Raw genomic sequence first — 24,880 nt, forward strand, 5'->3', positions numbered from 1 at the left:
AACTATACATTACTTCTTTTTCCTTTTATAATGGGACACCATATTTGTAAAGAGAAATGTATGTGAAGTATACTCTTTATTAAAAGAAAAGAGCATTTACCATCAAACCCCCCTCCCCCAAGATTATATGTTACAACTTCAATGACTTTATGTAAGCCAAAGCATGTGGGTGGGTGTACATAATTCATTTGTAGCGGTTTTGGTGGTCCCATGTTTTGCGTATAAAGGTTCATCTTTGAGTGATGTGATTGTAAAGTTGTACATAATATCAATGTTTGTGATATTAAACTTTATTACTTATATGATGTAAAAATTTAGATTGCTTGTGATAAGTACTTTCACCCATTCTTCAGGGTTTTATGGTGAAACATTGACTAAAATTTGAGGTATATGTGATATCAGACAAGTCAAGAACGTCAGCAGCCTTTAGATAGAAGAGATAGCATGAAGTAACCTATATATATATCTATATTGATCAATATAAAGATTATGTTCTTATATATAACATCACTTGATTGATTATATCTTGTAGAATTTCTTGGCCTCATAATTTACAAGGTTGAATAGATCCAGGCCCCATTTTCAAATTTGGGGTTTTTCTGATTGATGAATACAAGTGCTTGTGACTAACCTGTATTTTGCAAGGAATACATTCACATTGAGCTAATCACTTCTGGCCACATGGTTTCCTCATCATCGAGGGTGCTCTGAATGGATGACAAGTATGAAGCAAAGGATATTTGTAAAGGCTAAGAACTCTATAGAGTCAAGCGCAAGCTTGGTGCTCGGAGGCACTTGACATAGACTATATAGGGCTTTCCCCCCCTTTGGTGGTCCTATAATGGGCCTCCAAGACACGCAAGTTGATGGGAGCTCGAGTTGAGAGCATTTGGATGTGCATGCATTCTCACCAAGTAAGAACCTAAGTGGCCCCACTAGATATGTTTTAAGCCAAGGATCTTAAAGAAGTTGAATTGAGTGAGATTATAGACTTAAAATGAGCTCAAAATATGTAGTGGAGAGTGCACCAGATGATTGGTATACACTTACCCAGTGGATCATCATGTGGCACTATGCATAGTCAGTTTCAAATTTGGCCTTGGTAACTAAGCGATCACTGTATGATCTGGTGGTGACTTCATGACACCCCGGTGGATCATCCGGTGAGGCCCACCCTTGGCGATGTGTCAAGTGCCAAACTCACTCGTATGTGACGTATGATCTAGTGGTGACTTCATGACACCCAAGCGGATCATCCTATGAGGCCTTTCCTTGATTCTATTGGTGGTGTGTACTGTATGAACTGGTGGAGACTTCATGACGATAATCTAGTGACAGTGTGCCTCGGCTATGTATCAAGTTGGCCAAGTCACTAGATTGCATCGTATAATCTGGTGGTGACTTTGTCACTCCGTAAATCATCTAGTGAGGCATATTCAATTCCCTCTCGACTGTTGAAAAATTGGCCTGTATATGATCTCTATATGATCTGGTATGACTCCATGATGCCCGACAGGATCATCCAGAGATTTTAGGTGTCTACAAACTTTTTCCAAAGGCTAGCATGACCTTCACACACTATATGTGCCTTTCCCTAACTCATTTGGAGCTACTCTTTCACCTCGGTTGTCAGACTAATATAGAGGGACTTTTGTGAAGTGTGTGCGATCCATCCAAGCTTAGATTACTAACTTGGAGTGTGTGCTTTTATGTGCATCAGGTGTTCTTAGCTTTGTTTTCATCAAAGTGCCATTGAAGATAGTTACTCTTGGTGTTTACCAGCACCAAGATGGTCTGGTGGAGAACTAGGTGACCTTCCAAGTGGAGTTTCTTGTTGGGAGGCTCCTAGTGGTGTTCACGGTTTGAAGCCGTCGTTCCAGAGTGGACAATGGGTATGCACCAATGAAGAAGACTTGAAACTTTGTGACTCAAGGAGCTAAATAGAGTCTTTGTGACTCTATGGTGCTCCAACACGAAATAGGGGTTGTGGCAACAATTTGATATTATGGGGAAATCAGGTTGTATATTTGCCTCTTTTATGTTCTTGCATTACTTGCATGTCTTAGTCTTATGCAGGGATGTGAGTGGGTTTGTCTACAAACCTGCAAACAGGCTTAGTTAAGCCTACTTGCGGGTTTGCGGACAAACCTGGTTGCATCCCTAGGTTTATGTCTTGCTTCTTGTTGTGTGTAAGTTCATTTATGTGATAAATAGGATTGTATCTTAGAGTATGCTTAATGAGAGGTTTATTTTTCACACTTAAGAATCCTACTCTTAGTGTGAACCTTGCCAAAGGACTCCTTAGTGTGATATTTTTAGTCTTAGGTTCCTTAGTGCAAACGGGTGAAGTAGATCTACATAAGTTAAGATTATCGTTGCTTTAAGTTTTTAGAGCCCAATTCACACCCCCTCTTGGATCATTCGGTCCTTCCAAAGGTACATTAGTAAACTCATGATGACAAACCGTGCATGTCAATCTATAGTCAGTGTTGTAAAACCAGTCATAGCTTGGATACACAAGTATCTAAAGTAAGTGTTGTCACAAAATACATTGCCTCGTGCTTGTTGACATGATGTGGAATTTTGATATGAAATGATTAAGTTTTTCTATGATCTATTAGTGATAAGATCGGTGAATATATCAATGATGATTAGTGCAACGTTTGTATTATGGATATCACCACTAGATCATCAGTCGAAAGATGTGGTCTTCTCTATAATGATTAATAATGGATGGAAAACAACGACAACTAGTTAGCCATGTTGATTTGTAGCAAATGTTCTAAAATTAGTTGATTTTCTCGAAGTACATTGTCACATGTTTGTTGAAATTTCATTGAATAGTTGAGGCTACCTTTTACAAAGTACAATCTTAGTGGCATTGGACCGATATCCTAGAAATAGAGTAACCATCCTAACTTATATGCTACTTAGGATCAAACTTGGGTAGATAGTAGTGGTCGGTGATAAAGGATAATCTTTTTCTCATCTAAGTTCTCAATACAAGAACTATAAGATATGGCTACGACCTAAATCCTACTCCCTCCGTTCCTTAATATAAGCCATATAGTTTTTAGCACCAATATTAACGCACGGCTTGGGGAAGGATGTGAGACCGAGGAAAAAAAGGAAAATCAGGCAATCTTCTCTCTCCCAATCAGATTGCTTCCTAACAAACTATAACAAACCCCACAATCCTCTCTCTCTCCCCCGATCGGTTTCCCCTCTTCCTCGCTGGACCCACCGCCTACGTTTCCTGCGAGCGACGACGCGCGTTATTTTCCTCTCTCTCCCGTGCGGCATGCAGAGGGAAAAGCTTCGGCAAGTTGAAACAAAGCTACGGAGATACGCGTGCCAGACTTGATGGAATGCATATGTACGATAGGTATCGATCGTTCTGTTAAGAAAAAAAAGATTCGTAAATCTAATGGATTGGTTGGGGCATGTGCTATGTACGGTGGGAATGTTTCCAAACTAATCGGCGTGGGAGCTGATGCGTACCTATATTTTGGAATTTCCTTTAGAAATCTATATGTCTTATATTAAGGAACGGAGGGAGTATTAAAGTTAATGGTCCTACTTCTGTAGATAATGATCCTTATGACATTAGTATCTGTTGCAAACTATTCAACCATGTTAATAGCACTTATCCAAAGAGATGAGGACATTTTCAAGTGGCATAAAGAATGTATTATATAGAGTTATATGCAAAGCTAAACTGGCCAAAGGAAACTACTACACATTACTCTTTCTTTTCTTTCATAATGGGAGTTTGCATAGAGAAATATAAGGCAAATACACACTTTATAAGAAAAAGCCTTTGATGATTAGCTCGACATGATTACACATTAGTACAACTCAGGTGGCATTGGGAAAGAAATTATTGAAGCCATGGCTTATGGGTGTACCTACACAATCCATTTGTAGCAATTTTGGTAATCTCCTATGTAGACAAGTTCTATTTTTACTATATGGTTTTTTAGGTGAAGGGAGTTTTTTTAATAAAAGTTCCAACTATATAACAAGGCGCTACACACAACTATTGCAAAAGAAATAAGTAAGGAAGAATGTGACCTAGTATGCTTTAAGCAACACAGAATCTCGGACTAAAGATACATCTAAAAATACCCAGTCAACAACCTCCTTTTTCAACTACTAAAGGGAAAAAACTTAAAGTGGTTGCTCGTATTGTCTTGCACTGCGAAGTCTGATGATCAAAATCCATGAGACATCGCTATCCTCGTACATGGTTATGGCAAGAATGGTTTTCTTTAACGATGAGAACCCCCATTCTTATGCCTTATGATGTCAACCTTTATGGCTTATGAAGTTATATTTATATGATATATAACAGTTTGTATTTAAATTACCTAGAAACATGTGTTGAGTTCTACTCCGTATTATTGCAACGCATAGGCATTCCACCGCTCTGAATTAGATGCCTTCGTTCTAAATTATAAGTCGCTTTGACTTATTTTGCTACGCATCTAGGTATTATAATATATCTAGATACATAGAAAAATGGATGAAAAAAAAAGTCAAAGCAACTTATAATTTGGAACGGAGGAAGTATGACACAACACACAACAATCGCTACGAGACACTATTTTCTACGCAATTATTGTTTTTGTGTCGAACCAATTTCTTCAACTAAATACGAAAACGGAAGTTGATATAGCAACCTAATATGAATCGAATTCATAATTTGAAGTCTGCAGTATGTACTCCTAATCCTAAGTAGGACCACGCTCACTGTACATCCATCTGGAAAACTCAAAAACGCACTCTGCCTATGCAGCACTGTACTCCGTGTGCACGGCAGTGCGTCTCCGCTGAAAAACACAAGTGGTTCCAGTCGTATGTGCCGGCACTTGCGCTCAAGTTGGGAACCAGACTTGTTGCCATCAAATAAAAAAAGAAGGTTGGGAACAAGACGAATCGGCCCCCGGACTGCCCCAAAGAGGCCAAGACAAAGACGGTCCTCTCGCGCTCCCCGGCCACTTGGCCCGCCGCACCTGTGCCCGTGGTCCAGCCACGTCCACCTCCGCTGTTTCTGCGGCCCGATCGGCTCCTCGCAGCGGCAGCCGGCAGCAAGCAACGCGCGCGCGCGCCGACCTCACCACGTCCGCTGCGCCTGCCCGCACCCCCACCCCACAGCCGCCGCGGCCGGATAAGCCGCTTGTGGCCGCCTCGCCCTCCCCATCACGACCACCACCTGCCCAGTCACCACGCCGGCTTATATGCCCACCCCTCGCCGCCTCACGGAGAAGAAGAAAAAGACCATTGTTTCATTTCATCCCGAGTTCCCGATCGCTCGCAAAGAAGCTAGCTTTTAGCATGGCGTCGGTGGCGTTCGGCAGCACCGTGGCGGCGGCCGTGGCGCCGACCTCGGGGAGGACGCGGCCGGCGCGGTGGTCCGTGCTGGCCGTGCCGCCCGCCGCCACCAGGGGCGGCCCGGCGCCGGCCAAGGAGGAGAAGGGGTTCGGCGAGACCATCTTGGGCTTCATCTTCAAGAAGGACCAGCTGCTGGAGACGGACCCGCTCCTCAACAAGGTCGGCGGCGCGCCGGCCGCCGCCTCCTCCCGCGCCAAGCCGCCGCCGCAGGGCGCCGCTACCACCGCAGGCAAGAAGGCTGCCGGCGGCGACGACGGCGGCAGCAGCGGCGGGTTCAACCTCGGCGGCCTCGGCGGGTTCTTCGCCAAGAAAAGCAGCTGAACATGTCAAGTGTGCGTGGTTTATGGATTGTCGAACTCAAAGCTGGATTTTGGCTTTGGGGGAAAAAAATTTGGCTGCGCATATATACGTGTCGTGGTGTGAGGTTACTCTCGCTCCCCCCAAAAACTCAAGTGATCTTTGATGTCATATAATGTAATATACTTTACTTCCCGCTGCACCTGTGATTCTTTTTTTCCCAGCTAAGTATATGACAAATGGGTTATTACAATGGTTAAGCTACTTAGCTGACCATGTTTGATTTGTCTCCCATCGTACTTTACTCTTGGTATAGCAACAGTAACTTGAGAACAACTGAACAAGTATCGATTGGCTTTGCTGCGCCAATTTACAATTTTACAGTTTAGGAATTATGGACTCTACTGAATCCAGAATTCCAGATATGGTGTGTGTATATATATATATATATATATATATATATATATATATATATATATATATATATATATATATATATATATCAGTCTCAGATAAAAAGATTTACCTCTCTTTGAGACACAACAGACCCAGTAACCCAACAGAAGTATTGGTATATAAACCGAATCGATCAGTGATGTTTTCGCAAGGAATTCCTGGAGATGATCGGTTGACAACCAAGTCGGAAACACAAGTCCTTCCTTTATTGTGTAGTATAATCGTCCTGCTCAATTTCTTGATCAGATGAGTGGAGTTCCAGTTGCTGATTCGCCTTGCAGAGTTCCTTCTGCCTTGGCATTGATTGTCATGTTACAAAACTGAGGGCACATACCCTTTGAATGGAGGGAAAGGATGTAAAAAATTTATGAACTCTGATCATATCTCTGTACAGTTGATAGACTGATCATATCTCTGTACAGAGGCAGAGCTGTCGCAGGAACTTTTCATGTTACAGCTTACAACCACACAGGGACAGGACAGTTAGGACATTTTTGCCTTTGCAAAGAATATCCCAGCAAAAAGACCTGGTGAGAACATGCAGAAATGTGACATCGTTAGGGTAACATGGGTAAAAAGAAGGACATTAGAAAAATATCATGGACAAAATAAATACTTACCAAAAACTATGCTATAGAAATTTTCAACGCTTACAGGGACATTGAACAGCAAAATACCAGCAATCGAAATGGGTATCTTGTTCAGAGAACCAACAAGACTGAAAAAGAGAACAAAATGATAAGGACTTCTCTGCTCACAGGAGCGCAGATCTCTTCTCTTTTTTATGAAAACATTTTTGTGGGCACCACAGATTAGTACTGCCGTCTCACCTGTACGTTGTTGGACCAGTCTCATGCAAAAACCACACTGATGAGAAGCTGATGGCTAGACCTAGCAAACCACTAGCTGTTGCAACAACCCAGAACATAGGCTCTCTGATAACTTCACTGCAAATCAAATGAAAGTCATATATGTGCAAATGAAGAAGCATGGACAGTGATAGTTGTACCCTAGAGGCAACCATTTGTGATGATAAAAATTGTTAGTTTTCTTGGTGCATCTCATTTGACTTCCATATTTAAGTTGGTCGCAGAGATTTTTTTTTAAAAAAAGATAGGCCAGGGCGTACTGGCAATTCGCTAGAAAGGAGGTGGGCACCGGGTTCGAGCCCAGGTGGCGTCGCTCTCGACTGGTGCGCTCTACCAAACGAGCCAGCGCTTGTTCCCAAAAGTTGATTGCAGAGATTAAAGCATTTTTTTTGTGAGCAAATTCAAAACACTTTTTTATGAAAGGAAGTTTAAGTTTATTGTGCAGTATGACGAAATGAAGTTTAATATGTTTTGACTAAACTGGAATAAACAGGTAAAAGTTGATGCATAGCATGTCTATGATCTGCTTTCAAAAAATATGTCTATGATCAAATCAATAGAGTTAACTACTCTAAATGCTAATAAATACATAAATACATTAACAAACAACTCAGGGTGCAGTCATCTAACATAAGGGCGTGGTGGGAAGAGGGGGCGGCCAAGATCTCAAGGCAGAGACGAAGACACTTCAATGGGGTTGTTATTTATACAATGTGGAACATATGGAAGGAAAGAAACATAAGGATTTTCCAAAATTTGGTGATGGATGCCCGGCAGGTGGCCTTCAAAACCAAAGAGGACATCGACCTACGCTCTAGGGTCTTTAACAACCTGACTTAGACCTTGTAGCTTATCCCCCAGGACGTGTGCACTGTGTCTTTACTTTACTATGCACGCCCTTTGGGGGTTCTTGTGCCGATGGCACTTTCTGTACATAAACTCTCTTTCTTTTCTTAATTGAGAGGCAGAGCTCCTCCTAGGTTCTTTCAATTAACAAACGACTCTGACCAAGTACTTAGTCCACACCATGAAAGTTTATTTTTATTTAAAAAGGTATGGTTAACATGCAACAAGACGAAATTCTTACGCTTGATAAACATATTCCCACTCATCGAAGATTACAACCAAAATGAGTGCGAATGGAATTGAGAGCGCATTGTTGAGTAACACCATAGAAACTTCATTGAGGGAGCCAGATTTTGTTGATTGTTTAGCTGTATCCATCAAGCGCCTTAGTGTAAGCTGTTATAAAAGGATCGCATATTAGAGATGCTGGAGACACAGCAGAACAAACAAGATTGACCTCATAAAAAAGAATCAATAAGGTTGACTTAAGCTTGATATTGTTCTGGTGTTGAATATGGACTTAAAGTGAATTGTGCTATGAATTAATTGATGATACAATTAAAAGCCAAAGATTCGAATGCATCACAGCAACCTAAGCACAGCAATCCATTGAGATTATAGATGTGTAAAACTATTAGCACAAAATGAACTAACCGAGTAGCCTGCTGTTAGAAAGCAATTCAGAATTTGCCACGTGTAGCCAACTAGATGGAAAGAGAGATCTGTAATCCCCCCACATACAGCGGATACAATCTGCAAAGGAAGAGAGACATAAGCTGCTCAAGTAAACAAATCGTGCATAAATTCTTCGTGAAGATCAATAATCAAGTCATTAATTTGATATACGGAAGCAAAACAAGGGGCGTGTCGAGCAAGAATGAACCTACCATCAGAAACAGTGCAGCCCAAACCCTCTTATTCTGACCTTTCCTGAATATATATATCTCTCCTATAGCCGTTATAATATTTGTCATGTTCTTTAATATTGTCACCATTGCGACGTTTATGTACTTCAAACTGAAGAATTGCAGAGTCAAAGAGAAAAGGAGGGTTAATCAAGAGTACTGCAAGCCTACCATACCAATAAAGTTTACTTCAGAACTGAGACAACTACAACTTAGAAATGAAAAAAGGATGGGATACTGTCACATTTGTCCTGACAGGTTCATCATGTAGCATGTACTATATGCAGAGTTGTGCAGGAAGTACCTGTACATTCCAGTTAGTAGCATACCGATGAAAATAAGGTTCACCGGAATCCAGACCTTTATCAACTTCCATGTGAGTTCCTCCGTTGAAATGACATGGAAGAGCTCAAGTATGAGAAGAATGACCACACTTATAAGATTCTGAACCACAAAGGGAGATATGGTCAGTTGCAGTGCATGGCATTGGACTACAAAATCTCAAGCCGTATAAATATATAAAACCGCAGAATGCACCGAATCACCTGATATAGCATCAGCGATATTCCAGCATCAAAGTTGTAGCTGGAGAGAACCACCTTGTTGAGCAATATCATGCTGCAGGAGGTGATGCAGTAACAGATCCCAGAAAGCAACGGCCCGGCCTTGTTTCCCAACTTGCTCTGCTGCTTCTGAAGCAAGGTGTCGAAGACATCGGAGGTCTTCCTCGATAATCTGGACACAGCACGCGAAGCGGTTGGCAAATTTCCCAATTACAAATTACAATTCCCCGGTGAACGTAGCACAGAGAAATCGAGCGGGGGTGTTAATTACTAGACGTACTTGTTGGAGGCCGCTTTCCTGGCGACATTGGCGGCGACTCTGATGATGGAGTTGTTCTTCTGCTTGAGGTAGCCGTGGATGATCTTGTAGACCGAGGCGTCGACGTTCTTGACGGCGACAGCGGCGACGCTGGTGTTGCTGGGGGACTTGGCCTCCTCGATGTCATCGCACTCGGACCTGAACTCCAGTGACATGGACGCCGCACCTGGAACTGCAACGCGTCCACCCCCATCCCATCAGGACACCAACTGCAACGAGTCCGTGGACATGATCGAACGAACGAGAGCAAGCTGGCGTTACCTGGAAGGAGGCCTCCGGCCGTCCGGCGCAGAGAAAGAAAGGCGGAGGCCGGCGGAGTTGCCGGTGGCTGGAGGTGAAGAGACGGAGGGGAGGAAGGGGAGAGGCGGTGGGGGAAGCGGGCGGTGAACGGTGGGAGCTAAAAGGGGAGAGGAGATGCCTTTCGACGGCATGAAGGGGCTTGGGGAGGACGCAAAGGGGGCGATGCGGTGGTGGTGGAGGAGGAGGCGCGGGGGTCAACGCGGCCGCGGCCCGCGGCCTCGGGGCGCGTAGGAGGAGGGAAGCCGGCGTGCGGCGGAAGGGAGGTCGATCGGGCTCGGCGGGAGGGACGAGGCGAAGGCGGAGGCTATGGTCAAATCTCAAATCAAATGAGGCGGGAGTAGAACAGTGTGGACGGGAACTGTTGGAGTCAAACTCAAGTCACCAGGCGGCAAGGCAGGTCAAAAAGGGTTTGGACACGTGGACGTGTAGCCCATGTTTTAGTACACCTATAAACTTAAAGCTTACAACTGGCCGTGGGTCCGCTCGGACGCTTGCTTACCGGGCCTGTGTCGGTATTTTTAAATGCACATAGATAAATTCGTAAGCGTATGAATATTGTTGTAGCTTTCATCCGAGAGTATTTTAAGGTATCGTATTTATCTATAGGGAAACAATGGTTAAAGAAGTTGATAGTTCACCATCATATATCTACTAAGGCCATGTTTAGTTCCACCAAATTTCCAACTTTGACACTATGCAAAAAGAAGATTTCCCGTCACATCAGACTTGCGGTACATGCATGGAGTACTGATGTTGACGAAATCAAAAACTAATTGCACAGTTTGGTTGTACTTTGCGAGACGAACGTTTTGAGCCTAATTAGTCAACGATTGGACAATTATTACCAAATACAAACGAAATGGTACAGTGCGCTACAGTATCACTGGAAATCCGGCGGCGCCAATTCCGGGCGCAACTAAACGTGGCCTAACTAGTATACTAACTAAACTAAAGTGAGGGTTGGTGTTGATGATGATAAGAATTATGAATAATAACACACATAGGAGAATTCTATGGTATATAAATGAGCAGTCTAGCTAAATTGAGAGGACAACGGTTGAGTTCAAGGTTCCTAAATACTTCTCTATTACTTCGGTTTTATTCTAGTTTAGACTAGAGGGTATAACTAAAGCGTGGGTAGATATAGCGATCACACACAATAGCACTTTATGACATCGGAACACTAGTCACAGAAAGGGATGAGAAAATGACTAGGAAGCTTCGACTATGGTCCTACAAACACTAACCCGAACGTGGTGGATTACGTCGGCCGTCAGGGTTGTCACCACCTGAGACTACCATAACTATCCACGGGGTTGGATGCAATCTTAGGTAACTCATAGTGTAGACACCGCGTCTACACTATTAATTACTACTCTAATCACATATAATAACTAGTGGTGATTTCTACAGCTATAGTGGTGATTTCTGGATTGACAGGTTCATACCATGAACATGCATAGCTTATACTCATTTTTTCTGCAAAACGTTAGTGGACACATACCCGAGAGAATAAAATAAATTTGCATTACGGGTTGTTGTCCATAACTTTTGTAGTTTTCCTCTATGCCAATGAAAGAATAGTTTTATGATTGTTTTAGCATAGATTTTATTTTTTATTAACAAACTTTATGTGTTGGCTGCATTCTAGCTTGATTCAAGGCTTAAGGTAACTTGCAACAAAGATAAGTGAATAAACCTTGATACTCGCAGTTCTTCCTTCCATGAAGAATGAGCTGGATCTTCTTTGTGCAAAGTTTTTGGAATTCATATGCCTTGCTTCATCTCCAGTGTGAATTTATCTCAGGACCTCCCCAATTTTGGTTTGAGAGTTTTCTACAGGTGTTAGTCCGATAAAATAACAAGTATCTACTACATCAAGTTTTAGTTCAATAACCAAACTAAACTCCATGTCTAATTTGATTAAGGGAGGCATTCTAACCTAAGCACCACGCTTAATTTAAAAAGCCTTTGAAAATAAGGTCACACACCTCTTGATTTAAACTAAGCACCATGCTTACATTAAAAGATGTATAAAGATACTTCCAAATCTAAACATACTATAGTAAATAAAAGATAATATTAAAGCATTATAGAGATTTATTCAAATAGAGATGAAAGAGCATGATCATGGTGAGAGATTTTTTTAATAAAAGATGCAAGTGACATGAATGTATGGAAGGAACTAAATATGCTGTGGATTTGATATGAGAGAATTTAAACTAAACGGAGTGGATACATGGATTATTCAAAGTAAACGTGCAGTGGAATGCAAAAATTTAGAGATAACTACTCATTAAGTTTAAAGTTCATGAGTAAGACTATCTCACCTTTGTTGATTATACTTACCATGACTCACATGATGGAATTTGTGAGTAGTACAGCGTATGTATTCATCACTTGAGATGTGATTTGAATTCTTGTGACATTGACCTTTTTCTCCAATCTACACATGGTTAGAATAATATATATATGTTTATACAAACCTGTGAGATAGCAGGGTTCCAATGTTGATGGATCTTGAATGTTCAGGCACCCTGGGTTCTTCAATGTTTCTTCTTTCTTTGTTTTAATTCACCGAAAGGTCGCAATGGCGTCTGTTGTCCTGTCTTTTCCACAATTCAACAGAATAGGGGTAATCCCACAAAAGCTAGTTATAACTAGATTAGCAGATATCAAGCTAGTATCAAAATCTTTACGCCAATTATTGGTATTTTTAAATGCACACAGATAAATCCGTAAACGCACGGATATTGCTATAGCTTTCACCCAGGAGTTTTTCAAGGTATCGTATTTATCCACAGGGAAACAATGGTTAAAGAAGTTGATAGTTCACCATCATGTATCTACTAACAGTATACTAACTAAACTAAAGTGGGGGTTGGTGTTGATGATGATAAGAATTATGAATAATAACACACATCGGAGAATTCCATGGTATATAAATGAGAAGTCTAGCTAAATTGAGAGGACAACGGTTGAGTTCAAGGTTCCTAAATACTTCTCTATTAGCTCAGTTTTATTCTAGTTTAGACTAGAGGGTATAACTAAAGCGTGGGTAGATATAGCGATCACACACAAGAGCACTTTGGGACATCGGAACACTAGTCATAGAAAGGGATGAGAAAAGGACTAGGAAGCTCCGACTATGGTCCTACAAACACTAACCCGAACGTGGTGGACTACGTCGGCCGTCAAGGCTATCACCACCTGAGACTACCACAACTATCCACGGGGTTGGGTGCAATCTCAGGTAACTCATAGTATAGACACCGCGTCTACACTATTAATTACTACTCTACTCACATATAATAACTAGTGGTGATTTCTACAGCTATAGTGGTGATTTCTGGATTTGTAGGTTCATACCATGAACAGGCATAGCTTATACTCATTTTTTTCTGCAAAACGTTAGTGGACACATACCCGAGGGAATAAAACAAATTTGCATTACGGGCTGTTGTCCATAACTTTTGTAGTTTTCCTCTATGCTAATGAAAGGATAGTTTTAGGATTTCTTTAGCATATATTTTATTTTTTATTAACAAACTTTATGTGTTGGCTGCATTCAAACACATGCATTCAAACTTTATGGATTTAGGGTTTACCGTCAACAACTCTCCAAGCTTAACCTTTGCTAGTCCCTTAGCAAAGTTAAACTCAACAATGGATTAGGAGTTGCTACTATGCTTTCACGCCTCAAAAGTACACATGCATTCAAACAAGAATTCTCTTCCAGATTAGAATAAACTAATCTAACTTTTAAACTTACCCATATTACCTTTAACTAAGGGGCTTCTCAGCCTTCACTTGGGTCTTTAGCAATTAAAAGATAGAACGATCAAGTCAAGCACTATGTCTCGAGTTCTTTGTCCCACCATTGTGTTAGAGATTTTATAAGTTTTTAAAATAAAACTCAGAGATTCCATTGTATGACACTCTCAAGTCTCTCAATATATGTGGTATTTGTGGATCCTTACCAAGGCAATAAAGATGTTGTGCCTTTTCCTCTTTCTACCACTAAGGCTTATGCAGAGTTCATAGGTAAGGAGAAAGCTAGAACATACTTGGAATGCATATATTGTAAAGTCAAACAATGGATTCAAAGAGAGTTGAGTCATACAGTCAAATCAAGATATGCATGTGTGTGGATATATGTGGTGGATATATATGGTGGCTAACCTATAATTCTATTTTGCTCCTTGAAAACATATCTCTCTTTTGAAACTTGGAAACATTTGCTAGAGAACAGGGGCTATCTTATTCATCACTCTTTTTTTAGGCGGGCATCTGAGTACCCATTGTTTTAAATATCTCGGACACTTTTGTGTCCATTTTTTCAACTTTTTTCCTTTTTTATGAATAACTTCTGCATAGCTAAAAGGTCCTAATGGCTAGAGGGGGGTGTGTGAATAGCCTAATAAAAATTTCTACAACAACACTTAACAAAATGGTTAGACAATTATGAGGTGAAGCAAGTGTAGCGCTAGCCTACTCAAAATGCAAGCCACCTACCACAATTCTAGTTTAGATAGTATCTATTCACACAATAGCTATGACACTACCCTATGTTAATGTGCTCTCAAAGGCTAACTAAAGAGCCACACCAACCAAGAATGCAAGCTCTCACAACTAGCTATACTAAAGAGCTTGACAACTAGTTTGCGGTAATGTAAAGAGAGTGATCAAGAAGATTATACCGCCGTGTAGATGAAGAAACCAATCAATCACAAGGATGAATAACAATGAAGACCAATCACCTCGGAATCAATGATGAACACAATGATTTTTTACCGAGGTTCACTTGCTTGCCGGCAAGCTAGTCCTCGTTGTGGCGATTCACTCACTTGGAGGTTCACGCGTTAATTGGCTTCACACGCCAAACCCTCAATAGGGTGCCGCACAACCAATACAAGATGAGGATCACACAAGCCACCAGCAATCCACTAGAGTACCTTTTGGCTCTTCGCCGGGGAAAGGTCAAGAACCCCTCACAATCACCACGATCGGAGCCAGAGACAATCACCACCCTCCGCTCAACGATCCTCGCTGCTCCAAGCCGTCTAGGTGGCGGCAACCACCAAGAGTAACAAGCAAAATCCATAGCGAAACACAAACACCAAGTGCCTCTAGATGCAAACACTCAAACAATGCACTTGGATTCTCTCCTAATCTCACAAAGATGATGAATCAATGATGGAGATGAGTGGGAGGGCTTTGGCTAAGCTCACAAGGTTGCTATGTCAATGAAAATGGCCAAAGATTGTGAGCTTGAGCCGGCTATGGGGCTTAAATAGAAGCCCCCATGAAATAGAGCCGTTATACCCCTTCACTAGGCATAACGCGGGGTGACCGGACGCTCCGGTCCAACTGACCGGACGCAGCACCAGACGCACCGGTCGTGAATACCGGACGCGTCTGGTAGCTCCTAGACTGCCATGTGTCTAGTTCAAAACAAGGTAGCCGTTGCAGCATACTTTCATGCGATCGGACGCTCAGACCGGACGCAGAACTACGAATGACCGGACGCTGAGCCACTGAGTCCAGTCGAGTCTAGTAAGCCACCAGGCCGACCGGATGCGTCTGTTAGAAAATGACCGGACGCTGAGCCTCAGCGTCCGGTGGAGTACAGTAAGCATCCTTGCTCGATCGGACGCGTTCGGTGATACCGGACCGGATGCTGCCAGCGTCCGATTGACTGTCCTGCCATATACTGCTTTTTCTGATTCACACCGGACGTGTCTGGTGTGGCGACCGGACAGTCCGGTCGCTGAGTTCATCGCCAAATACCAGACGTGTCCGGTCACATACCGAACGCGTCTAGTCACTCTATAACCAGCGTGATTAACTCCCTTTCAACTCTATCTTCTTTACCCTTGCTCAAATGTGCCAACCACCAAGTGTATCACCTCGTGCATATGTGTTAGCATATTTCCACAAACATTTTCAAGGATGTTAGCACTCCACTAGATCCTAAATGCATATGCAATGAGTTAGAGCATCATGTGGCACTTTGATAACCGCATTCCGATACAAGTTTCACCCCTCTTAATAGTACGGCTATCAAACCTAAATGTGATCACACTCTCTAAGTATCTTGATCACCAAAACAAAATAGCTCCTATGGTTTATACCTTTGCCTTGAGCTTTTTGTTTTTCTCTTTCTTCTTTCCAAGTCCAAGCACTTGATCATCATCATGGTATCATCATCATCATGCTATGATCTTCATTTGCTTCATCACTTGGAGTGTGCTACCTATCTCATGATCACTTGATAAACTAGGTTAGCACTTAGGGTTTCATCAATTCACCAAAACCAAACTAGAGCTTTCAATCTCCCCCTTTTTGGTAATTGATGACAACCCTTATACAAAGATATGAAATAAAATTCAATTGAATCCATGTTGCTTGCCCAAGCATATTTACCATGTGTAAAAAGATATGGACAAGTTTCATGAACTCTAAATGGTAGCAACTGCTCCCCCTACATATGTGCTAAGAGTTTGGATTGTAGCTTGCACATATGCTTAGATAGGAAATATAGGAGACAATATCTACCAAATGATGCTAAGGTATAAAAGATAGACCTTTGAAGCGTGATACCAATCGGAGTGCACCAATATACCATCCTTAACACCATGGTTAGCTCAATACCACTTGGAAATATTTGGAAATAAAATTTATCTAGTGATTTCATTTCATCATTCAATCTAACAACTAGCATACATCACACAAGCTTGGTTATTTTAAGTTTAGAACTTATGCCATGCAAGCAAACATATGAAATGCACATTCAAATGCACCATACAAGTTTATGAGCTTGCTCCCCCTACTTGTGTGCTCAAAATTTTAGTTGATCCCTTTCCTTTTTCACTTTTCTCCCCCTATGTCATATATCAAGTATATCTTTATGTTTCTCTCCCTTTATGATATTTCTTCCCCCTTTTCACTATCTTTGCTACTATCTTTGTTTCCCCTTTTGTCATCAGTGACCACAAAGGTTCAAAATATAGATAGTATTACTTGTAGGGTCGAGATTATCAATGTCAATCAATGAGGTGAGGATTATTTTCCCAAATTTGGTCCAATCTAGATCATTTGCCAAAGATATTTAACTCGGTTTGATCCAAGGACAAGCTTCTTCACACCTCCAAATAAGGGTTATCTTGTACCATGTTGAGTTAAATACTTAGAGCTCATTTTCTAGATCAAACACTAGGTTTACAAGCCCATAAACATGTCATATGCTATCACTAGATCAAATCAAGCATAGAAGTAATAGTGATATCATATAAACATCAAATTCATTTGATTTTTATGAATGAGCCTAATAAAATAGAACCACTTGAAAGGTCCTCATAAGATTGAAAATGTGACTAGATGATGTTGATGTTGAGGATGACCCCAAACCAACACACCAGCAGGGCCTTGGACGCCCAAAGAGGTTGCACACAACCTGCAACGCAGCAAGAATATGGCGTAATCGATCAAATCAATCTAAAGATCGATGAGACCGATGTAGAGCTTGTTCTTGGCCGGAAAAACTCCTAAACTTCTCTCAGGAAGACCCGTCAGGGAGGAGCACATGGAGGATCTCCTAGGACCAGCAAGGCCACCTAGGATGCCGCTGAATCTCGCCGGGAAACTCAACGAACAGCAAGAGGGGTTGAGAGAGGGGAATTAGGGCATAAGGAGTTGATAGATTAGTTTGTATGACGATTGGATAGATGGGAACTCAATCGGCCATGATCCTCTCATATATATAGAGGGGGGTGGTCTTATCCCAGTAGGAAACCTCTCCAAGCCTTATTTTCCAAGTTTCCCATGAGTTTGGAACAGTTTGGATCGGAATCCAAAAGGACAGATCTGAACATGATTTTCTGTCAGGTATGTCGGAAGTCCAGTCGGAAGTCCCGACTTGGGTCGGAACTTCCGACTTTTGTCGGAACTCCCGATGTAGGGATAACCCCAGACACTCGAGCAGATTTCTTCAGGCTTTTCGGAAGTCCCGACACACGTCGAAACTTCCGATAGTCGGAACTCCCGACTTGGGTCAGAACTCCCGACAACGAGGCATCTTTCCGAGGGCATAACTTCTTCATCCGGACTCCGAATTAGACATTCCATATATGTTTCTTGACCGTCTTGATGAAAGGAACGCAATGGTAAAGTCCGTTTCACATTTTGACAACTTCACAAAATGAATATTTTTTGTTGTCAACATATGCCCCCCTATTTTCAGGTGAATGATGCATAAACCTGAAAACACTTAATCAAATAAATTAAAACCAAACAACGACGATTCCCATCTCATCGGCTGCTCAGCGGCTAAGGGCGATGTATAAATCGGCCATTTTTTCTAAGGGCGATACACGTATCGGCCATTGTTTGGTGAGCACTTAGGCTTCTTGCCAAACACTTGGAAAGCACCTTTTCAAGTACCTCCCGTTGATTGCTCTTGTGAGACGTTCACCTTGCAATGTCTCTAGCACATATGAATTTCCGAATATAACTTTGACCACTTTGTAAGGACCTTCCCAATTCGGTGACCACTTGCCAAACTGATTGCTCTTTGATCCAATTGGTAGTATGGTTTTCCACACCAATTCTCCCACTTGGAAGGATTTGCTCCTGACTTTCTTGTTGTATGCTTTAGCAACTCGAGCTTTATCTTTCTCTATTTCCTTGAGAGCTTTTAATCTCACATCAGTCACCTCATCGATATTATCCATCATCAAATCATGATACACAACAGCTAATAAATCATTTTGTTTAGCAAGCCTGTATGCATCCAAATTCACTTCGACAGGCAACACGGCCTCTTGGCCATATACTAACTCAAAAGGAGTAACCTTTGTAGCACCTTGCCTTGAAATGCGATGTGCCCATAGAGCCTCAGACAAAACTTCATGCCATCTCCTTGGATTCTTCTCAATTTTCTTTTTGATGAGCTTGATCAAAGTCTTATTACTAGACTCAACTTGGCCATTGGCTTGAGCATAGTATGGAGATGAATTGAGTAACTTGATCTTATATAATTCGGCAAATTCCCTCACCTCTTTAGACACAAACGATGTCTATTGATCTGTAGTTAATGTTTGAGGGATGCCGAATCTATGAATAATATGCTCAGTAATGAACTTAATTACTTCCTTGTGTGTCATATTCTTCAAAGGAACTCCCTCGGTCCACTTAGTAAAGTAATCTGTAGAAACTAACACAAATCGGTGTCCCTTCAAAGATGAGGGATATATTTGGCCAATGAAGTCTAACCCCCAACCACAAAATGGCCATGGTTTGATGATAGGATGAAGCACAACAGCAGGCACAAGCTGAATATTTCCAAACTTCTGGCACTCTTCGCAACCTTTATAGTAGCGAAAACAATCGGCCATCATAGTAGGCCAATAGAAACCGGCTCTACGCAATAACCACTTCATCTTTGGGGCCGATTGATGTGTACCACAGATGCCTTCATGGACTTCTCCCATAGCCACTCTTGCCTGATCTGATCCCAAGCACTTAAGCAGCAAATCTTCGGCGGTTCTTTGATAGAGCTCATCATTATGCAATACATATTTGAAAGCGCTCCGCCGAATACTTTTATCAATTTTGGCACTTGGATCACGTAGATATCTCAACAAGGGAGTCCTCCAATCTTCTAAATCGGCCCCAACATCACTGGAAGTTATATCGGGCCGATTTGATAGCTTCTCAAGCGAATTGACCGGGTTGGTCATAGGGGAGTCGGCTGAACCAACTAGGCCGGTAGGCTTAGCCGATTTAGAGGTGTTGGCTTGGCCAACTAGGGCAGTCGGCTTAGCCAACTTGGCCACAACAGAAGAGTAGTCGGTTGAGCCAACTTGGTCAGTTGGCTGAGCCGACTGGTCTGTACCTACACAGAAAAAATTGAAATCTTCATGCATCGGCTGTTCTTGAATATGGAAATTATGTCCACTGACATCATAGCCAGATGCTTGCTGAGCTAACATGTTGGTCTTTTGATTTTCATGCCTCAGAATATGCTGAATTTGAAATTCGGCAAAATAATCAATAACATCAAGGCAAGCATCAAGACAAGCTCTTAGTGGTCCTTCTAAACATTGAAATTCACCAGCAACTTGCTGTACTACCAACAAAGAATCACCATAAGCTTCAACATGTTTTACTTCCATAGATCGCAACATGATCAACCCGAATAATAGAGCTTCATATTCGGTTTGATTGTTGGTACAAGAGAAATCTAATCGGCTTGACATTCCAATTTCAGCACCATTAGGAGAAATGAGAATAATACCAACACCTTGGCCATCTTTATAAACTGATCCATCAAAGTATAATTTCCATAGAGTAAAAGTAAGGTAATTGACTTCATCATCTAAATCAATACCATGCTCAACAATAAAATCAGCAAGAACTTGACCTCTTAATGTTTTCAATGGTTCAAAAGTCAAGTCATATTCTATTAGTGCGTATGCCCATTTGCCTATCCTTCCATGAAGAATTGGACGATATAACATGTGCTTTATCACATCGGCCTGGCAAGCAACAACACATGTACTAGACAAAAGATAATGTCTCATCTTCGCACAAGCATAGTACAGTGATGAGCATAATTTTTCTATATGGGCATACCTTGTCTCGGGATCAAAAAGACGGCGACCAAGATAAGCAATCACATATTCTTTACCTTCGCCTTCTTGAGTCAAAACTGCCCCGATTACCTTCTCTTCGGCAGCAATATATAACTTGAAAGGAACTCCTCTCCTAGGTGCACGAAGAACCGGTGGTGTTGACAAATATTCCTTTATCTTTTTCAAATGACTCTTGTTGTTTTGCCCCCCCAAGTGAATTCAGATTCATCCTTCAGCTTCAATATAGGGGTGAAAGGAATAATTTTCCTAGACAAGTTAGCAATAAATCTTCTCAAGTAGTTCACTTTTCCCAAGAACTTTTGCAAGTCCTTCTTGCACGTAGGTGCCTTAACTTCCTTGATCTTTTCTATCCTCTTGGGATCAACCTCTATGCCCTTATCATGAATTATGAAGCCTAAAAACTTTCCAGCCGATACCCCAAAAGCACATTTGAGTGGGTTCATCTTCAATCCATAATGGCGCATCCTCTCAAAAGCAAGACGCAAATCGGCCAAATGAGATTTATGGGTGGCCGATTTTATCACAATATCATCAATGTACACCTCCATAATCACCCCAATTAAATCATGGAAAATCAAATTCATAGATCTTTGATAAGTAGCACCTGCATTCTTTAGCCCAAATGTCATCACAACCCACTCAAAAAGACCAACAAACCCAGGACATATGAAGGCCGTCTTAGACATATCTTCCTCGGCCATGAAAATCTGATTATAACCGGCATTACCATCAAGAAAGCTAATAACCCGGTGTCCTGAAGCATCATTGATAAGCATATCGGCTATAGGCATAGGATACTCATCTTTCGGAGTAGCTCTATTTAGATCTCTAAAATCAATACATACTCTGATCTTCCCAGAATCCTTCTTCTCAACAGGCACAATATTAGAGACCCACTCTGCATACCTACATGGCTATATAAACCCCGCTTGCAACAGTCGATTAATCTCTTCTTTAATCCTATCATAAATTGTAGAATTAAATCGACGGGGTTTTTGCTTGAAAGGCCTGGATCCTTTCTTAATAGGGAGTCGATGCTCAACAAGCTCTCGGCTCAATCCAGGCATCTCTGTATAATCCCATGCAAAACAATCAACAAATTCCTTGAGAAGCATGATTAACTCAACTTTGTAATCGACTTCCAAATTTTGATTAATAAACGTCGGCCGGGGCATAGAGCCATCCCCAATATCAACTTGTTCCAAAAGGTCGACCGACATAAAACCTTGGCCCAACTTATCGAGCTCATCAAAATCATTAATAGCCTCACAGGCATCGGTCTTATTAGCCCGATACTGTTCAACACGATGTTTTAACCATTCAACGTTAGCATCCATTACAATAATGATTACATGATGATATTGAGCCGATTATCAATCGACTTCAAGGACACAGGAACAAAACCTTGCCTGGTAACACTAATAAATTCAAAACTAGAAAGATCTCTACCAGATAAGCAAGCAATAGCATCATGCCCCCCGAGTGTAGGAGCATCGGCTGCAGCAACATCAGCTGATGAATCTGAATGCATGACCTCAACAGCATCTCCCACCCATTGGATGAGAAATTGGTGCAAGCTAGATGGCACGCAACGATTGGCATGGATCTAATCACACCCAAGTATCAAGTTATAGCTACCTTGCACGTCGGCGACGAAGAACGCCATGGCCAAAGTCTTGCTTCCAATGGTGAGCTCCATGTTAGCAACTCCTCTGGCCAGAATGGGAGCACCTCCTCCAACACCGCTGATCGTCATGTTGGTCTTGATCAGCTCCTCATCAGTGCCACCAAGCTTCTTGTAAAGCGGATACGACATCAAGTTCACTATCGCCCCACTGTCCACTAACATGCTATGGACCGGTGTGCCATTGATATAACCCTTCACATGTAGAGGCTTGAGATGGTTGATGGAGTCATCTGGTTTCTAAAATACAGCGCTTTCCGTTGCAAAATTAAATTCTACTGCCGTGGAGTCATCTGCCACGATGTAGTAATCATCAGATAAAACAACTACATTGACCTCCACTCTCTCTGGAGTAGGCTCATAGTCAACCATCTCCTCGTTGGGAACCTCAGGAACCTCCATGCCAACCAGAGCAGCAACAGTAGTAGCAAAATCATCAGAGGATACCTCAGAGGCACCCAGGACAGCAGGAGTCAGCTTAGCTGACTCAGAAGTTGACTTAGTTGACTCTGGACCTTCTGAAGCAGTAAGGGCAGGCAAAGTCGGCTCAGCCGACTAAGGAGTCGGCTTAGCTGATTGGCTCAACATAGGAGTTCGCTTAGATGACTCTAGAGTCGACTTAGCCGACTGGCCGGTAGCAGTAGTGGCGTTTCGAACTTTTGGAGGGATTTCAACCTGTACAGGGTTGAGGATTTCATTCTCCATCTTGGCAAGCTTCTCCCTCTTCTGTTGCTTATGTCGGGCACGCTGCAATTTGCGCCGTTGAGTTTTATTCAACCCACGAGGACACCATACGGGTTGCCGGTACTTGGAATCTCCTTCGGCACGTTTCTTCTCTTCAATTCCAAAAACATCTTTAGGATCTTTGTCTTGCTTAGATGCCGGAATTTCTTTGATTACAATTGGCCCATCATGATTAGTGATGGGAGCTTCCATGGAGCCGATTGTGATAACCGATTGAGGCCTAGCTCTTGGTGGGGGAACGATGGGAATCTCAACCTTCTTAGGCACATAAACTTGCTACATTGGTGCCTTTCCCGACTCTTGTGGAGTCAAAGTCCTAGAGGTAATCACACGATCTTGACTTGTACTGCTAGAGCTCGATTGACAATTGTTCAATCGGCTAAAGACGAAGGGTCTTGGAATTGAACCAGCAGGATCTCCCCACCTTTGTTGGCTATGCAGGGTGCTGTCAGAGGATACGACACCCAAACTCCATAAGGACCCCATTGCGGTGTAACCGGAGGTGGAATCGGGGGACCCCAGCGAGAAACACGAGGAACAACTCTCTAAGACGGAGCTGTTGGTTGCACCACCGCCAATTACTTGATCTTGTCACCTTCCCGCTTAGGCGGAGTAGACTCTCTCTTTTTAAACGGCCGATTCTAGGAATCGGCCTTTTGTTGCTGATACTTGGCCATGAGCCTGTCAAAGGTGTATTGCTTCTTCACGAACTCTCCTTGGTTCTTCTTCTCATTCATCTTCTAGGTGCCAATCTTCGGTCGTTGTGGAACAAATATACGCAAAACATGAACACCGAAGGCGCCGAAGCTATTGGAACCAGGAGAGTTGGCTAAGCTGACTGGCACAGTCGGTTTAGCTGACTTGGCTGAGGTGGTGGTAGAGTCAGCTATGCCGACTCCTTGAGTCGGTTGAGCCGACTGGCCCTACTGTGTGCTGGAGTCGGCTTGGCCAACTAGTGGAGTTGGCCTAGCCGGCCTCTGCTGTGCCGCCGTTGTTTCATACCACCGCTGCCTTTTCAAATATTGCATTGATCCGACGGTGATCTTCAACTTGTTCTTGCCTTCATCATCCTTCTCAAGCACCACTTTGCGCCCCGAATTTGTTTCGACATTCGGTGCTACACGTGGTTCACCGATAATCATGTTCTTGCCTTGGGCTTTATCGGCTTGCTCTGGACGAATCAAAACAGCGGTCACCCCTGCTTCAACCATGTGCATCGGAAAAGGGGTCTTATCAACTTGCATTTTAGTAAGACTCAATCATCCCTCATTAAGGGCCGATTGGACCTGCCGACGAAAAACATTGCAATCATTAGTGGCATGAGAAAAGAATTATGATATTTGCAATAAGCCCTTCTCTTTAACTCATCAGCTGAAGGCAATGTATAATTGATTCTAATATAATCGAATTTCAACAATTCATCAAAGATTTGGTCACATTTAGAGAAATCAAAAGTAAATTTCATTTCCTCATTCCAATTTTTATGAATCGGCTTGAGAGAAGGACAAGTAACCAATTTATTCTCTGCTGGCCATTTAATTTTAGCAGCTAAACATTCTTTATTATCATCATCAGAATCATCAGAATAATCACCGACAAAATGCACATTATGACGATGAGATTTATAAGCATCACGAGACTCTTTAAAGCACGATTCAATTGAAACGGCCTTTTGCATAAGTTGATTAAAATTGTGAAACTCATAATGGTCAAGCTTTTCTATAATACAAGAACATAAACCAGCAAAGCATAAATCAGTTAAATCTCTTTTAGAAATATTTAAATGGAAACATCGGTTCTTAATCTCTCTAAATCATTTGAAAAAATCATGGACGGACTCATCACGCC

At 42.2% G+C, this 24,880-nt stretch overlaps 1 protein-coding gene and 1 pseudogene across 1 annotated transcript; one reads left to right on the forward strand and one right to left on the reverse strand.

The window, feature by feature from the left end:
• Positions 1-5,221: 5,221 nt before the first annotated feature.
• Positions 5,222-5,974, forward strand: LOC136481193 (uncharacterized). The gene has a single exon (XM_066478551.1). It carries the CDS (start codon positions 5,338-5,340, stop codon positions 5,713-5,715), a length of 378 nt encoding a protein of 125 aa, XP_066334648.1. The 5' UTR covers positions 5,222-5,337; the 3' UTR covers positions 5,716-5,974.
• A 616-nt stretch (positions 5,975-6,590) lies between these two features.
• Positions 6,591-10,080, reverse strand: LOC136481186 (GDP-mannose transporter GONST1-like; annotated as a pseudogene).
• Between the last annotated feature and the right edge of the window lie 14,800 nt (positions 10,081-24,880).

Source organism: Miscanthus floridulus, chromosome 1 (genome assembly GCF_019320115.1).
Source record: "Miscanthus floridulus cultivar M001 chromosome 1, ASM1932011v1, whole genome shotgun sequence".
NCBI lineage: Eukaryota > Viridiplantae > Streptophyta > Magnoliopsida > Poales > Poaceae > Miscanthus > Miscanthus floridulus.

Excerpts from the sequence above, each read along its gene's own strand:
- LOC136481193 (XM_066478551.1), top strand. The coding sequence starts at position 5,338 with ATGGCGTCGGTGGCGTTCGGCAGCACCGTGGCGGCGGCCGTGGCGCCG.